This window comes from Aspergillus fijiensis (genome assembly GCF_003184825.1).
Source record: "Aspergillus fijiensis CBS 313.89 unplaced genomic scaffold BO72scaffold_90, whole genome shotgun sequence".
In the NCBI taxonomy this organism is placed as follows: Eukaryota; Fungi; Ascomycota; class Eurotiomycetes; order Eurotiales; family Aspergillaceae; genus Aspergillus; species Aspergillus fijiensis.
This window is the reverse complement of record NW_024469066.1, coordinates 91506-107937: the sequence shown is the minus strand read 5'-3', so window position 1 is coordinate 107937 and position 16432 is coordinate 91506. Positions and strand designations below refer to the sequence as shown.

The following is a 16432-nucleotide window of genomic DNA, read 5'->3' as shown; positions in this document are numbered from 1 at the left end:
TACGAGACTAACCCAGCGTTCTGAAACATCCTAACACTTTCACAGAGGATGAATGCCCTGCTAATGCACACCGCTATTATTTCTGAATGACAAACAAGTTGTCTCAAAAAGCTGTACGGTTTCGTCCCATCCCGCTACAGTGCTGTTCGGCGGCAATCGCTCGCTACCTCCTTCATAATCTCTAATCTCTTCAGTCAACTCTGTACCCTGTGGGAGTCAATGTTGTTCCAAATTATTAACTTTTTTTTCAATAACTAGCCGATGCAAGAGAATAAGGTTTTTCACCATATCCAGCTCACGGGAACTGGGACTTTCATTGTTGAGCCTGTGCCGATGTAAAGGACCCGTTGCTGCCTCCCGTGCATGGGGTAAACATGCATGGCTGTGAGAATGCTAGTTGTACAAAGATGGCGGAAACAGCACCGAGTTACATTGTGCGTTCAAGTCCAGCGACAAATGGCCTCCATGACCGATTCCAGCTAACAACCAAACCAGGAAGTGATTCAAAAGTTAAACTCGACGCAGACAGGTTTCAAGAACCCACGGAAACGACGACCGCGAACGTGGATTGAATGTCTGGGCTACTCGGTAGGCTGCTTCTGACTCCAAGCTCCTGAAAGTATTGTCTAATATGATGCGATGCAATGCTCAATCTCAAAGATCAGCGATCTGGACCGACTCAACATCGTTCATGTTGCTCGCACAAAAGGAAAAGACACCACCTGAGCTTATGTCAATTCGATCCTCCAACAATATCGCATGTCGTATAGAACGCCCCGTAAGTTTGGGCTGTTCACCTCTCCGCATTTAATCACTAGGCGCGAGCGAATTTGTGTCAACTCAGAGCCCCTGTCGGAAGCGAAGTTTGCAAAGTACTTCTTTGAGATCTGGAATGCTCTGGAGCTTACCGCAGCAGCAGCAGCAACACCGCGGGGTGGGCCAGGTGACACCCCTGCCAAGCCTTCATACGCTCGATTTCTCACCTTGATGTCATTCCACGCTTTCATGCAAGAGGCAGTGGACACGGCGATCTACGAAGTCGGAGTTGGGGGGCAATCGGATTCCACCAATGTTCTCGCGAACCCCGCAGTTACGGGGATCAGCTCCCTCGGAATCGACCATGCGGGAATACGATCGATTAGATTGCGTGGCATAAAGCAGGAATTTTCAAGAAGGGCTGTCCGGCCTTCACGGTACCTCAGGTCCCACAGGCGATGGATGTGCTGCAGGAACGGGCCATCGAAATGGGAACCCACCTTAACATTGTTGAAGTGCTCGCTGCGGTCCACGGTCTTGACATCAAGCCTGCAGAGCATTTTCAGAGGCAAAATGCTTCTTCCGCTGTTAGGTTGGCGGAACCCGTGCCCACAAGGCTCGGGATGCCGCCGCCGATGATTGCTGCGAGTCCGACAGACTTTCTGCTTTGTTTGGTCAAGGGCTTGAGAACCTGGATTGGAAAGGGAGATGCCAGACCTTGGTCACGGGTCAGCAGCACTGGTATCTGGATGGTGCTCACACCCACGAGAGCCTTGAAGTCGCCTGCTCTTGGTTTGGACGGGTATCAGGGACCAGACACCTGCCGCGGGTGCTAATCTTCAACCAGCGGCATTCATCGAGGGATTCTATCGCGCTACTCAGGACTGTTCATCGTATCATATACACCAAGCTTGGTGTTGTCTTTCAATACGCGGTTTTCTGTGCGAATAACACGTACACAGACCAGTCTTGCAATCTTGGTATGTAAATGAGCTCTCCCGTTGGGCAGGCAGGACTTTGGCAAGAAACGACGCTAATAAGCATGGTCTTCAAAAAGAGTTGATTACTCACAATGTCAATCCTGATGCACTTCAGGGACTGATCCTACAGAAGAAGTTAGCGACAGTCTGGAAAGAACTAGATCCTGACTCGGAGGTGACGTGGCTGCCCTCGATTGAAGATGCCGTTGACTATGTCAAAGAGATTTACAATGGAGCTTTGAAGGAGCCAGGGGCTGAGATTTGGGTTACGGGTAGCTTCCATCTGGTGGGGGGGTGGGTGCTGTCACTTATAGACGGAGTGCCACGTATGTTGGACACAGCTGTGGAGTATTAACTAGGCAGTAGTAGGAGTGAGTGGTGTTATCACCATCATCAACCATTCTCTCCCGGATAAATGATTAGTACATATTTTTTGCTCTTTGCTATGCTAGATATTGTATAACCACAGTACTCATGTTGAATATATGTCACATGATCTAGACCCCTTGTCTCTTTGTTGCACTTGTTTCTTTGTTCCTGCGCACCCCCGCTCCTCCTCTCTTCCCTTCTCCCTATCCAGTCCTATCTAATCCTTTTTCTAGTAATTTGCTGAATGGAACAATCCTCACGGCCTGCAAAGCAAGCAAAGCACTGCAATTCTCTCTTAAGGCCCGGCCTTACATCTCGATGAGAGCAAGCACACTATGCTGAGGCGCATTAGGCGGCCTGTACTGTAGCGAACGAATCCACCTGGCTTAGCCTGGGCTCGTTGTGCTCGCCATCTACCAGCGCACTTGACGACCGCCAAAGAATCGGACTCAATCATGCCTTCCAAGGCCGATATCACCAGAGTGTGTCGCTTGGCTTCAACCCTGCTTGACGACGGGTCTTTCAATTGTAGATGTGTGGATATCATCGAAGGAAAGTCCCACAGGGCCTTCCTGCTTACCATGGATGATAGGCGTGAAGTTCTTGTGAAGACACCTCGGACAATTGCTGGATCAGATTGCTTCGCGACCGCCTCTGAAGTGGCGACGCTCAAATTCTGTCTGCTCCCTCCTCTCGCAACGCAATACAGATCTTTTTGATGCTGACGTCCCCTCCCAAGTGCGTCAGTCGACGTCCCTGCCGGTTCCACGCGTCCTTGCGTGGAACGCAGACTTGGCAAACGAGATCGGGTCGGAATGTATCATCATGGAGAAGACTCCCGGGGTCGCCTTGTATGGGATCTGGGAGGGGCTGAGCACTCTGCAACGGTACAGTATTATCGAAAAGGTCGTCGCTATGGAAAAGGAGCTTGCCTGTCTGGAGTTTTCGGCCTATGGGGCACTCTATCTCCGGGGCTCCGAGCCTGCTAACCTGAGATATCATCCCGTCTCGGACGCACTAGACAGCGCCGACTCTTTCTGCGTCGGGCCTTTGTGTAATGCGCGCTCAAAGCAGGGTGGTGGTGAATCATCCCGGGATTCAGGCACTTCCGGCCCCTGTTAGTGGTCTCTTCCCCCCTCCGCCTTTTGGTTCGCCCTGACCTACCCAACATCTCTTAATTGTTGTTGTAGGGGTATCACTCGCAGAGTTTGCATCATCGCCAACTCAAATAAAGACAAGGACAAAGCAAACCTGTCAAAAGGATGACGGGGGGGAACCTCAATCCACAATGCACGAAAACCCCGACCTTCCGGACCCAGAGGGCCAGGACTTGCTTGAGAGCATTTCGACCATATTACCTATTTTATGCTCGGATCACCGCATCCTAAAGGTCTCCAAGCCCACTTTATGGCATCCGGGTCTATCGCTTGACAACATTCTCGTTTCGGCCACTGACCCTACAAGAATTCTTGGGATAATCGGCTGGCGGTCCGCCGCAATCCTCCCCCTGTTTCTTCAAACGCGATTCCCCAGGTTCTTAGCAACCCCTCCCAGCTACAATCCGGGCGATCCGCTCCCCAGCTTAGCTGGGCTTGCTTCTTGGAGTCCGGAGCAAAAGCAAAGTGCCCTCAGGTTACAAGGTACACTTGCTCGGTCCAGGTACTACGAGATGTGCATAGTGGAGCACGACAGTCACTTGGCACATGAGGCGATGAATCTGGATCGTAACCTGAGTGGCCTATTTCGATGCCGAGATTCATTGGACCTGGCCGATGGGGATTCGAAGCTCCGTAGCCATTTGCAATCCATCGCTGCCAATTGGATTGGATTAGGCCTGCCAGGGACCTGTCCTGTCACGATCCGCGGCGGGAAGAGCAGGCAGTGCAGCATGCGGTGGGAGGGGGTCTCACGCTCTTAACGCCTGTTGTGGATAAAAGTTCGGGGGACTTTCTTAGGAGGCAGTTGAATGTCCTGCTCAGATTAGCTAGTAAGTAATGTGGTAAGGGCGTTGCTCCGGCCCACCTTTTGCCTTCTTCGTAACAACCGGCCCCGGAAGAAATTTCATGAGACTCTTTTCAGGTTTCGATGTCAATAGCCTTACCTAGCTCGCACAGAATAACTATAGAGTCTTTCACAATCCCATTGCTTGCATAATGGTGAAATCGGCCGACACACATGACTTTACCCTGTAAATTGCATGCCGAATCTCCACGGTACATTAACACCTAGGCTCTTTGTAATTCGAAATCTAAAACCTCCCCTACTCTGTCGCATGTACATTGCGGGATATTTACTATACCCACCTAAGCACGTGCCCTTACCATGCTCACTCACACTTTAGATGCGGCTTGACACCGAACTTTGGTGATTGAGCCCGCAGCGGGGAGTGTCGTCGACCGAAAGTCAGCAAAGATATTTGAATTTCCTAACTATTTCTACGAGGTTCAGGAACACACTGCGTGCCATCGTCTAGACTTACGAGCAGTGAAGTGGATGCATAATCTCCCCAGTGCTAATTAGAAATCCATCCCCGATCTTTTCAGACTGCCAACTCCACTCCACTCCATTCCACCCGGTCACCCGCGCCGGAGGATCCGTCCCGCCCCGTTCCACCCGTTCCACCCGTTCCCACCGGGTATCATCCCACGACCGGGGATCTCGTAACCTCCTACAATATGTATCGATCCACGTAGGCTTTATGCCTATGCATATAGAACTGAACAGGTGTAGTATATCCACAGAGAAGTTAAGCTCCCTCATTATTAAAGGAAATCACTGTATATCAATGGCCCGAAGCACATAACCCCCCTCCTCCCTCCCACAAAAGGAATCCCGAATCCGGCTCGGCTAGCCCTCAGCCGAACCCCGTAAAATTGCTCAGCAGAGAATCCCACTGGATGTCATCGACGGGGAAGATATCCTCCAAGTTGTCGTCGCCGTAGACCGACGGCCAGATCTGGGGTGGTGGTGGCATGGTAGCCTCATTGGCGGCGTCAACCGCCATCATCGACGGATCGTGCCTCGAGACTGCGGGTTGGTTGGCGGGCACAGTCGCACTGCCCACAACAGCCCGGATTTGGTAGGGGTAGCACCGGGCGAGCAGCCGCATTTTCAAGCACAGGCTGCCCGTGACGTCCGCCTCCTTGGCTGCCGTCGACATGCCCTCGAACTGCGTGTCCAGCGTGTTGGCGAGCTCGGTGATGAGATTGGGATAGTCGGCTGCGTCGACGACGGCCTGCACCTGGGTTTCTATGGCGGAGCCGCTGTTGATAGGGCCTCCGTCGGTGGTATTAGTAGTAGTGATGAGCCGGAGAAGGGTGAAGACGGCGGTGGGCACGTAGCCCACGGCGGCGCATACATGGGCAGTTGTAGTGATGTTCACCTGGGCGATCTCCGACACGGGGAGGTGGCTGGCCGTGCGGATAAGCTCCTTGCTTCGCTGGATGAGGTCCATCAACATCGTCGTCCGGACTGCGCTCGCGGGCTCGGCGGTCCACAGGTCCTCCCGGAGAGATAGTTCCTCGAGCCGCAGCTCTGCATGTTTGATCTCAATGCGGATCGCATTCGCTGTGGGGGTCTGTGTCAATTCCGTCGACCGTCGAATTGCCTCGAGGACATAGAGGACGCACCTGTCGATGAAGGGTAGCTTGAGAGATCCTTTTCGATGTCCGCGCTCAAGCTATCGAATTGCCGCCGTAGAGCGCCGCGCGTGACCTGGACAAGCATACTTCCGCCGCTTGCTTGTACCGAAGCGTAAACTTCATCCATTGTTACCAAGAAGGTCTCTAGGCGGATGAACGGCGCAATCCACCGATCCGACGAACGCTCGGCAGATGCTATGCCCGCGAGGCACTCCTCGGTTCGACTATTATGCTTCATGGTAATCGGGCGGTCAAGCGTGCTATAGACACTGATGTAACATAGAGTTAGCCCAAAGAAGAGCATGCAACCAGCGCTGAAAATCTCACCCAACCGATACGCAAAACGTACCGAGCAGCGCCCGCTGCTCATCGGCACTTAGGGCCGGCTTCCTGTGCAGTCCCAGATCATGCACCATCGAAACACAAAATTGAATCAACAACAATAGTCGCGGATGGTTCTTCTCTGCCGGGTACGAGTACCATGCGCAGTGGACCAACAGACCGCGGAGCAACTCGAGATTTCGCTCGGAGTGTTCCACGACCCTGCAAGTGACGTGCTTCATGATCTCCGCGGCGACGGTCTTGCGCAGCGGATGCGCACTGCCGATGGTCGCGGCCACGACGCACAAGAACAGGAACGGCTCGCGGGCCCGGAGGCAAGCGGCTGTCTCGCCGGGGGCAAGCACGACGAAGGGGAAGGTGAGCACGAAGTCGCGCTGGAAGGTCGTGACCAAGCGCTCCGCCTCGGCTGCACTCAAGAGCCCTCGCTCGACGAGGGACGGCTGGCCCGCCAACGCAGAGCCGGTCGGCGGATCGAGGCCGTGCGAGGCGTCTTTGGCCGCGTCTAGCATCGCGGCAATGTCTGTCGAACCCAGATCTGCATCTGCATCCGCATCCCGAGATGGAACCCCATCGTGGATGGTCGTGGGCGTAGTAGTCGACGCATCGTCCGACGTTGTGTGTCCGTTCGGTTGAGTCAAGGCAACCAGCTGCGACATCAGCTGTTCAACCTTCCTCTCTAGCACCTCCACACGGCTGCATCCATGATTCTCATGATCAATACCCGCGAGTGCTATAGTTCTGTATGTGAGGAGTGTGGGTGGGGGAAGTGGGGACCTACCTCGGTGCAGCAGCCTTATGCCTCCGTTTCGTCTGCGGAAGGTCGAGGTAAGTGCATGATTTGCCCAATCGAGCACATCGCTGGCACATGTTGGCAGTCTGCGGCGTGCATTTCGCCTTGGCTGCGGTGCATGTCACACATGCCCTTCTCTTGACTGCAGGTATGGGGGCGTTCATCATGTCATCCAGTAAGGAGGACGGGGAACGGAGCGGCCGGTCGAGTTGGATCGACCGATCCATGCCCGCCGGTCCGTCCCAGCTTGCTGATCAATTGGACCGGGCGGAAACGGATCGTCCGGTCGGAGCGGGTTGGATTCCCGCCCACTCTATGAAGCATCACTGTATACGAGGACTTGAAGAGTATATAAGGAAGTCAAATCGAAACTAATTCTTACAATGATATCAACAACACATCACACAGCAATCCACTCGTCTGAGCAAAGTCATCTGAACAGATCATCTCCCCATCTCAATCGAAGAAAATGTCTTCCTACGCTATCACCGGAGCCTCCAAGGGCATTGGCCGCGAGTTCGTGCGCCAACTCGCCGCCGATACAAACAACACAGTCCTGGCCATCGTGCGCAACCCCGAGTCGCCCGAGATCGCCGACCTGACCTCCAAGCACCCCAACGTGCACGCCATCAAAGGCGACGTCACGGACCCCCAGTCGATCCTCGAGGCGGCCGCGGCCGCAGCCGCCGTCACCGGCGGGACGCTCGACGTGCTGATCCACAACTCCAATGCCGTGGATGCGGCCTCCATGTCCTACACCCCGACCCAGATGCCCTTTGATGCGCAGGCCATGCGGGCCAGCTTCGAGCCGTCGCTCAGTACGAATGTCTACGGCGGTCTGTGGGCGACCAACGCCTTCCTGCCCCTGATCGAGAAGGGCACCCAGAAGAAGATCGTGCACATCTCCACCGGGATGGCCGATACGGCTTTCATCAAGAAAGCCTCTGTCAGCGTGGCGGTCGCGTACTCGATCGCTAAGGCCGCCGTGAATGTTCAAGTCGCCAAGTACGCCGTAGAGCTGGCGCCGAAGGGCATCAAGGTCGTGGCGGTGAGCCCTGGCTGGGTGGATACGTGGGAGGGTAAGTAGCTTTCCCTTTGTTGCAAGCAGATTAGATCACTGATATACCATCATTGCAGGAGAGAAACCCGCCCAGGTAGTGGAAGCGGACAACTTCTTGCTGAAGCAGTTCCAGGCAGCAAAGCCTGACCTCGAGGGAAAGATTCTGCCGGAAGAGAGTGTTAGAAAGGTCCTTCAGGTGGTTGAGCATCTGGATATCGAGGATAGTGGCTTGTTCCTGAGCCACAATGGAGATCAGGAGAATTGGTTCTAAGTACGGAGTACTCCGGATACTGATGAGATGAGATGAGTGGCATCGGGGGGTGCGGTTTGTGCTGTATTGACAGATCCTTTCCATTGAGTAACATGCATTTGCTCCGTGCTACCTTGTACGAACAGTATAATCAGGATAGAGGACCACATTAATTGAAGTATATAACATCATGCATGAACGTGTCGACTGTGTTGTTACTTGGTTATGTTGTAGTAGTGATAAATAGATAGGACGGAACATTGTGGCTCCGACCCGGAGGAAAGTGATAGGTTGCAGAGCAGCCTCCGATAGCTTCATTCCATCTCTCCGATAAACAACGATCCAGTTTCTTATTCGGATCGCAACCCCCGTCAGTCGTCATGTCGTCCTTACTCGGAGCTGGCTATGAGTCAAGCGACGATGACACCACTCCCTCCGCCCCTCAGACCCAACCCCCCGCGCCGTCTGCGACCAAGATTGTCGCCGCGCCCGAAGTGAACACAGAGGTTTGGTCCCTTGAGATCCCCTCTCCGCTGGATGGCCTTGGGGGAATTCGAACTCTCCTCGCCATCTTACAACACCTCCAAAAACCTCGCGTAGCTAACAGTCCCACAGGATCAAGCACACATGCAGATGATGCTAGCTAATACCTCCTCCACCGCCCTGACCTACAACGCCACATACGACGACCTCTCCCGACCATCGCAAGGCCCAGCCAACCCGTTCAAACCCATCGGAGGGGCCAACGGCCTCAAGCGCAAGAATGTGCCCACCGGATACGCCGAAGAGGCCGCTATCAGCGAAGCGACCTTCACGGCGCAGCACCGCACCTTCCAGAGTCTCGGCTACACGCGCAACCCGACGCAGCCCGAGCAGTTCGTCGGCAACCTTTCCCACGCCGCGCAGTTCGGCGGCCGTGACGTGATCCAGATGAAACCGTCCAAGGCCGTCTCGGCGGCGCTGCGCTCCAAGCGGCAGCGGAAGGGCGACCCGAGCATCGTCGAAGGGGAGGGCGCCTACCTCGGCCCGTGGGCGAAATACCAGTCGGACGACCACTACTACGACGAGCGGGCCGTGGAGGGCGACGAGGCGGAGGATCGCGAGCTGGCCAGCGACGAAGAATACGTGTATGAGGACGAGGTGGACGCAGCCCAGGCACCCCCCGCGCACATCCCCCCACCCATGGACAAACTGGCGACCGACTACCAAGACGACTCGACCACCGCGGAGACGACCGAGTTCCACGGCAGCGAGCAGTTCGACTACCAGGGCCGGACGTACATGCACATCCCGCAGGATCTGGACATCGACCTCCGGCGGGAGCCCGGCAGCACGAAGAACTTCATTCCCAAGAAACTCATCCACACGTGGAAGTCGCACACCAAGGCGATCACCTCGCTGCGCTTCTTCCCGCGGTCGGGCCACCTGCTCCTGTCGGCGGCCGCCGACGGCAAGGCCAAGATCTGGGACGCGTACCACTCGCGCGAGCTGCTGCGGACCTTCTCGGGCCACAGCAAGGCGATCACGGACACGGACTTCCACCCGACGGGGACGACCTTCCTCACGGCCTCGTACGACCGGCAGATCAAGCTCTGGGACACCGAGTACGGCAAGTGCGTGGGCCGGTTCTCGACGGGCAAGACGCCGCACGTCATCCGGTTCAACCCGGCCCCGGACCTCTCCCACGAGTTCCTGGCCGGCATGTCCGACAAGAAGATCGTGCAGTTCGACACGCGGTCCGGCGAGCTGGTCCAGGAGTACGACCACCACCTGGCGGCGATCAACACGATCACCTTCGTGGACGACAACCGGCGCTTCATCTCCACCTCGGACGACAAGTCGCTGCGCGCGTGGGAGTACGGCATCCCCGTGCCGATCAAGTTCATCGCCGAGCCCTACATGTTCGCCCTCACGCGCGCCACCCCGCACCCCAACGGCAAGTACGTCGCCTTCCAGTCCGGCGACAACCAGATCGTCGTCTACGGCGCCACCGACAAGTTCCGCCAGAACCGCAAGAAGAGCTTCCGCGGCCACAACAATGCCGGCTACGGCATCGACATCCGCATCTCCCCCGACGGCCAGTTCCTCGCCTCCGGCGACAGCGCCGGCTACGTCTGCTTCTGGGACTGGAAGACCGGCAAGATGTACCACAAGATCCTCGCCGGCGGCAAGGAGGGCGGCGCCACCACCTGTCTCGATTGGCATCCCCAGGAGACCAGCAAGGTTGTTACCGGTGGCTTGGATGGGATTATTCGCTACTGGGATTAATTTCCTCTTACGGGCCTTATCTATCTGTTTTTTTTATTCCTTCAAGGCACACAAGGAGTTTATGGTATAATGTCGCTTCCATATGAAGGCCTTTTTTTTTCTTTCTTCCATTGTCACGTATAGGTACCCCACTAATTTATGTGCTATGTACTGTACAATCTGCAACGCTTAACGTCCATAGACTATCTTCCTCGAGTTGCTGCCTGGCCTATCACGGAGGGACGTAAGAGTAGAGAAAGAAAGATGTGTGCTGTACACCCAACTGACTGCCTTAGCCACTCGCCCAAATCTCGTGAATGCTGAATCACTCCCCAACCAATTCTCACCGCGGAAAGGCTAGAATAGACGACTGTAAATATACACACAAAACAGATGCTCCGATCCACCCAGACAACCGAACAGCAGACGAGGATGCTAGAAACTCGCCATCTCGATCCAACTCGCCACGAACGCCAAAGTGCGGCCGCGATCCATGGCCATGCGCTGCGCGAACTCCTCGAAGTTGAGCTTCGCGCCGCTGCCGCCGCGCTCCTTGGCCTCGCGCTCGATCCGGTTCAGGTACGCCCAGCGTGACAGCGTGACCGGCGACGGCGGCAGGGTCGGACTGGGGCGTTTCGGGAGGGTGGAGGACGGGGGCGGGAGGGGTTGGATGGGCGACGGGGAGAGTTTCGGGGCGGTGGCCTCGGCGTCGGGGGAGGAGGCCGGGAGGTGGGAGGTGGGCGCTGGGAAGGAGGTTGAGCCGGTGGGGTCGAGGCGGAGCTCGGTGGGGAGGTCGGTGCGGTGGCGGGAGAGGAGGGCCGGTGATGGGGATGGGGATGGGCTGCGGCTGCGGCTGCGGCTAGTGGTTTGGTGGAAGGTAGTTGTGGTTGTGGTCGTAAGGAGGTCTTCCTCGTTGGGACGGTGGTGGGGGAGTGTGGGATCGTAGTATGATGACGCGGCGGACGAAGGCCTACTCTCTACTGCTGCTGCTGCTGCTGCTGCTTCTTCTTCGGAGGCAACAGAGGAGGCAGAGAGGGAGGGCGAGGAAGGAGAGATTGCGTGAGGCGGGATCCAGTCCTCGTTGTCCTGAGATCCCTCAGGCATATTCGATGGTGACGCCAATGCTGCTGCTGCTGCAATAGGTCTTGTCTCGGTAGGGTCGATGAGTGACTCTACCGGGTCATCAGGGATATGCAAGTCTGGCGTCGGAGGAGCTAAAGCCTGCACGTTTCCTAGTCCCTCGACGGCGTATCCTGCCCGTTGGAGGAGGTCGTCCAGCGAACTGTCACGGAGCATGTTCTGCATGGCTGCCTCTGCTCCCTCCGCCTCAGCGGCGTCCTCATCGGCTTCAGATTCCGGCCGCATGATGGGGAGATCTTGAGCAGCATGTTTACCATGCTCCATCTGTTCGGTAAGTTCAATCTCACGGGCCCAGATTTTACGCTCGGCACGAGTCTCGTAGACCTCCATGAGCAGGTCCTCCTTCTGCTTGAAGAGGATGTCGAGCAATTCGTTGAACCCTTGTTGGGTGACTTGATACAAGATCTCCTTTCCAACGTCCCTTTCCACTTCAGGAACTTCGAAGCCGCCCCATCGCTCACTCACGAGAATGCTTCGCGATGAGGTTGATGGGTTCGATCTCACGTCGTAGTCGTCCGTCAGGTCATCTTGGAATCGCACCTTGGATGAGGAGCGAGAACGAGGGGACGGGGGGTGTGATTCCGATGCGGCTGCGTGTGATTCATCGCCCTCGTTCTCTTCCTCTTCCTCTGAGCTAGCCGCGTCCATGTCGCTTTGATAGCCAACAGGGGCGGTGGCACCATCTTCTTCGTCCGTGTAGAATCCCCGCCGTCTCCATCGGTCATGAACTCCCATTCGGCGCCTGACGTGGAGACGAACTTGATCCGTTGCATACATCCTGTTGTATACGGCTGTGCCGATGCGAGCCCGATCAACAGGATCTGTGATCTCATGGACCGGAACATAAGCTCCGAGAGCACTGACGATGTCCTCATTGCGGATGTGCTCCGGGGGAGGCCAGCGGTCGCTGGCTCCAGACGAACTAGACGCATCATCAGCTGCAGCCCCGGCTTCTTCAACATTCGTCTCTCTTCTCGGTTGGCTTCCAGAAGCATGAGCAGAACCGGCGACAGAGTGGCGCGTCGTCGGCAACACCGGCCGTGTGACGCCATAATAGCTTCGAACGGCAGCATCACCAATCACCGAGTAGCGGTCCCCAGTATCCGTCCCATCGAGACGAAGTACACCCTCGTTGTCAACAATCTCGAGATCTCCGTCATGATTGACTCGTTTCCCCTCGCCCGTCCGTGAGGGTTCCCCATTGGGAATGCTACCAGGAAACGCTGAACTGATCGGCTGACTTCCAAGAACGACATCCCGAGCGCCGCCTTCCAGGAAATCATCCTCCAAGCCGGCAACCATATCCCTCGTCAACTCCCTGCTGAGAGCGTAGTAAGCTCGGAAAATCCGCAAGAAATCCTTCCGCTCAACGAAGCCATCACTATCGATGTCATAGCCCCGGAAGACACGGCGAAGTCGTTCGTCATTGCTCTTGTTGTTCAGACTCGCGATACCCTTCAGAAATTCCTCCAGGCCGATTAGCCCGTCATTGTTAGTGTCGTAGAATGCGAACATGCGATCATAAATCAAACTCGGGGGCGGTGGCCTAAGAGAGGTGTTCGGCACGAAGCACCGGTCGAACGTCTTCCGGTCGATGGCCATATACACCTTGTTCGGATCGTCCTCCCATTCGTGATTTGCCAGGCACCGGAACTGATCCCACAGCGCGTCCAGCTCGGTATTCTCGAACCCGGTCTCTTTCATCAGCCGCTTGAACAACGATCTCGGCAAGCTGCGCGGCATCATCGTGGGCTTCCCTGGATACCACACCGGCTGCGACTGACGTGGACTTCCAAGGAACGGCGCGGGGATGCGCACCTTGTAGAACATGTGCGTCTTGATATGGACTTGCATGGCTTCACATGTCTCACACAGGTCATAATCGATGCAGTTCGCACACCGATACCGGATGCCCTGGATCGGCATCGCACCGCAGCTATTACACGTCACCCCGCGGTGAATATACCCATCCCTCCTCGCCTGGTCCTCCGCGATGTGATACAGCAGGTTCAGCAGGTTCTGGCCCTCCCGCATCGGCGCCGCCTCATTGTTGTGTTCCGCGCCGTCGCGCCACGAGAAGACGCTCTGGTCATCCACGACCGTCTCATCCCCACCGTCCGCCAGCGCAGTATTCGGCGCCCCGGCCGTTGGCGACTGGCCTTCCTCGGTCTCGTACGGAAAGCTCGATGTCGACAGCGTGACTCGCTCGCCATTCTGCCGTCGTCGTCGCAGATCCGCCCCGTAGTTATCGTCCGCATTGAACCGGACCAGGGCCCGCTCGATGCCCGCGCGTGAGATCCCCCGCCGCTGGAGTTGCTCGATCAGATACTCCCGCTCGGGGCTGCCTTCGTCCAGACGGTGACTGGACGGGAAATCCAGCGCGAGGAAAGACTCCAGAAAAGTATCTTCCATCATCTCCCGCATCCGTTCCGCGTGGTCCTGGGGCACCCCGACCTGCTCCATGAGCTGGTCTCGCGTCGCTAGGAGAGATGGAAGGAGGCCGCTCTCCACGCGGCGGCCATCTTCGGTCTCAATACGGAAGGTTCCGTATACACCATTGTGGCGCTCGAGCTGTTCGAGGTGCGCGATGGCGCGCGATGAGGGAGTGTCCGCCGCGGCTGAGAAGGACTCGTCGGGGAGTTCATTGTTACTGCTGTTGTTGCGTCGCTGGCGGCGCACAGCGCGGCGGCGATGAAGACGTGAGCCACCAGGAGAAGGATGCGCGCCAGTATCCCCGGGGTGAAGGAGGTGTTGCCGTATGTAAACGATTGCGTAGGCTGCTGCTACACCGGAGAGAAGGTAGAGAATCGGACGGTATCGTGACAAAGCCAACCTAGGGCGGGCGTCCGACATAGCGGCCAAGGGAAAAAGAGGATTATTAGGCGAGCAGAAGCATTTCTGTCAATATCAGCCTGCTTCGGTAATGAGATATGCAGGGTACTGGATCAGGTGAACAGATTTTTGACACGTATTGACACAAGGTAGACAGATTGGATGATGCGGGCTTGTCGAGGTTCTCCGGCGACTTGGGCGGGCGGAAGCCGCGGTCATGACCGCCTTTGCGGTACGGAGTGCCCGCCGGGTTCGCTTCGTCTACAATGACCGAGAGGACCATATTTCTATGTAAGAGCCTATGGATAGGTACGGGTTAGTCAGGGCCACACTTGACATCCTAGAGGTCTACAAATCATGTCAAACTACCCCATCCGAGCCATCAGGAGATGGATGGTATTCCGAATCACCTAGGGTATCGTACGCTCTTCATTGTCACACCGCTGATGGTATATACAGCATTATTGAAGACATCAACAAGGAATATAACAATATCAGAGAACCAAAGCAGAAATAAAGCAAATCAAAGTTAGACACACACACACACACACACAAACACACACACGCAGCCTCAAGGACCAAGGCCCTGACGCACGATAGGAGGAAGCTCCTCCATCATCCACTCCTCGAGTTCGGGGTTAAAAAAGCCAAAACCGCAATAGCTCAAATTCACCTTCACATTGTCGTTGTCGTCAATGATAATCTTTCATAGTCACATCATATACAAGTTCTCCTGCTGCAGGCGCCCGGTCGCATCGAATGCATCCCAGCGGATATCTGCAGTGTAGCGAATTCAACCCAATCGGAATGCAGCAGCGAGGTTGATACTTGCAGAACCATGCTTCATCCAGGCCGTTTCAACGAAAGGACAAGGCTTGACGCCCCGCGATACATTAGCCAGGGCGGCCGTTGCGCATCGCGTGGTCCGCCTTGTTGCGAATTCAGTGCGACTCGTCGCGGATAAGAGCAACGATCATGCTGTAGAGGTAGAAGAAGAACATGATCAAGTGGAAGCCCAGCTTGATGAAGGATTCCTATAGTTGTAAGATGGTTAGCGAGCACTTCGCCAAGAATGTGTGACGTAAAGCCGATGGGCGAGGCAAACCGACCTTCTTGTGCACGTTGAGCTTGCGGAAGATCTCGGTCGCATCCAATAAGTGCTGGTTCTCGTAGATCCTGTGGCAGGGGAAATGTGGTCAGCGAACATATCAAAAGACCCGTCGCGCCTGCGAGGGCGGTGGTTGTGAGAGTAACGCACTTCTTGGCATTGAACGCCAACAGAGGCAAGTTGAGTACAATAGCGACCCAGTAGCCATTGATGACGAAGAGGATGGTAAGGAATGCATGGACAGCAGCTTCGGGGATAATATAAGCGTTGAGACGGTTGCAGAGGTCAATCGGGTTAATGTAGTCGCTGTAGAAGAAGAGTCAAGTTAGCTGTCGCTCTTCGAATAGATTCCGTCGCGATGCATTCGCCGAAGCAGTCAAATCACAAGCCCCGGCTTGGGTTGTTGCCAGTCAAAATGTGCAAGGAATTCAGTTCTTACCATTCCAAGTCGCTGTACATAATCGTGAAGAAGACTTGAAGAAATAAGTTGACGGCGTTGATCAACACCGCCAACAGATAGAGCCAGGCTTCACCGGACATGGTGGGCAAGAATATGGGGCTGGGAGATAGTTATTGAAGACCGCAAGAGCAAAGACTCAAAAGAATAGAGTAAGAGACGTGCTGAAAAGCAATAGAGGCCGACGGTAAGCGCTATTACGAGAGGAAGACCAAAGGAAGAGAGGAGAAAAGAGTAGTAGTAGGGGAGGGTGGAGGATGCGAGCAGGTGATGAAGTTCATAAGTGAGTCGGTTGTGGATTCGCCCCGATAGGGAAAAGCCGCGAAGGGAAGCTGGCCAAGGCGGTGAACCGGTCTGGGGAAACCGTCACCGCTTATGGCATCCTCAGCATGTCGCCCGCCCGGACTGACTGACGTACGGACTGACGTACCAGTCAGTATACTACGACTGCGAGCCTGAG

General features: G+C 55.6%; 7 protein-coding genes across 7 annotated transcripts; 4 read left to right on the top strand and 3 right to left on the bottom strand.

Annotated features, from left to right (window-relative positions):
• Window positions 1-639: 639 nt before the first annotated feature.
• BO72DRAFT_472986 (putative folylpolyglutamate synthase) lies at window positions 640-2326 on the top strand (the record flags this gene model as incomplete). Its single annotated transcript, XM_040947174.1, has 6 exons — window positions 640-693; window positions 784-1071; window positions 1143-1361; window positions 1406-1736; window positions 1814-2030; window positions 2206-2326. The coding sequence occupies 6 exons, from the start codon at window positions 640-642 to the stop codon at window positions 2324-2326; spliced, it is 1230 nt and encodes a 409-aa protein (XP_040795794.1).
• A 360-nt stretch (window positions 2327-2686) lies between these two features.
• Window positions 2687-4244, top strand: BO72DRAFT_416407 (uncharacterized protein; the record flags this gene model as incomplete). Its single annotated transcript, XM_040942594.1, has 3 exons — window positions 2687-2783; window positions 2845-3222; window positions 3296-4244. 3 exons carry the CDS (start codon window positions 2687-2689, stop codon window positions 4021-4023), a joined length of 1203 nt encoding a protein of 400 aa, XP_040795793.1. The 3' UTR covers window positions 4024-4244.
• Window positions 4245-4959: 715 nt separating this feature from the next.
• Window positions 4960-7064, bottom strand: BO72DRAFT_490292 (Zn(II)2Cys6 transcription factor domain-containing protein; the record flags this gene model as incomplete). Its single annotated transcript, XM_040948129.1, has 4 exons — window positions 6867-7064; window positions 6074-6781; window positions 5735-6015; window positions 4960-5672 (listed from the first exon to the last, which is right to left on the bottom strand). Exons 1-4 carry the CDS (start codon window positions 7043-7045, stop codon window positions 4960-4962), a joined length of 1881 nt encoding a protein of 626 aa, XP_040795792.1. The 5' UTR covers window positions 7046-7064.
• Window positions 7065-7283: 219 nt separating this feature from the next.
• BO72DRAFT_453394 (NAD(P)-binding protein) lies at window positions 7284-8391 on the top strand (the record flags this gene model as incomplete). Its single annotated transcript, XM_040945969.1, has 1 exon — window positions 7284-8391. A coding segment is annotated over exon 1 (614 nt), but the record flags the coding sequence as incomplete, so codon positions are not given.
• Window positions 8392-8563: 172 nt separating this feature from the next.
• BO72DRAFT_532452 (WD40 repeat domain-containing protein) lies at window positions 8564-10594 on the top strand. Its single transcript, XM_040950431.1, has 2 exons — window positions 8564-8694; window positions 8804-10594. Exons 1-2 carry the CDS (start codon window positions 8569-8571, stop codon window positions 10454-10456), a joined length of 1779 nt encoding a protein of 592 aa, XP_040795790.1. The 5' UTR covers window positions 8564-8568; the 3' UTR covers window positions 10457-10594.
• Window positions 10565-14544, bottom strand: BO72DRAFT_453392 (EF hand domain protein). The gene has a single exon (XM_040945968.1). It carries the CDS (start codon window positions 14426-14428, stop codon window positions 10871-10873), a length of 3558 nt encoding a protein of 1185 aa, XP_040795789.1. The 5' UTR covers window positions 14429-14544; the 3' UTR covers window positions 10565-10870.
• A 600-nt stretch (window positions 14545-15144) lies between these two features.
• On the bottom strand, window positions 15145-16320 carry BO72DRAFT_308254 (cornichon family protein). Its single transcript, XM_040940481.1, has 4 exons — window positions 15955-16320; window positions 15666-15821; window positions 15517-15583; window positions 15145-15441 (listed from the first exon to the last, which is right to left on the bottom strand). The coding sequence occupies exons 1-4, from the start codon at window positions 16053-16055 to the stop codon at window positions 15349-15351; spliced, it is 417 nt and encodes a 138-aa protein (XP_040795788.1). The 5' UTR covers window positions 16056-16320; the 3' UTR covers window positions 15145-15348.
• Between the last annotated feature and the right edge of the window lie 112 nt (window positions 16321-16432).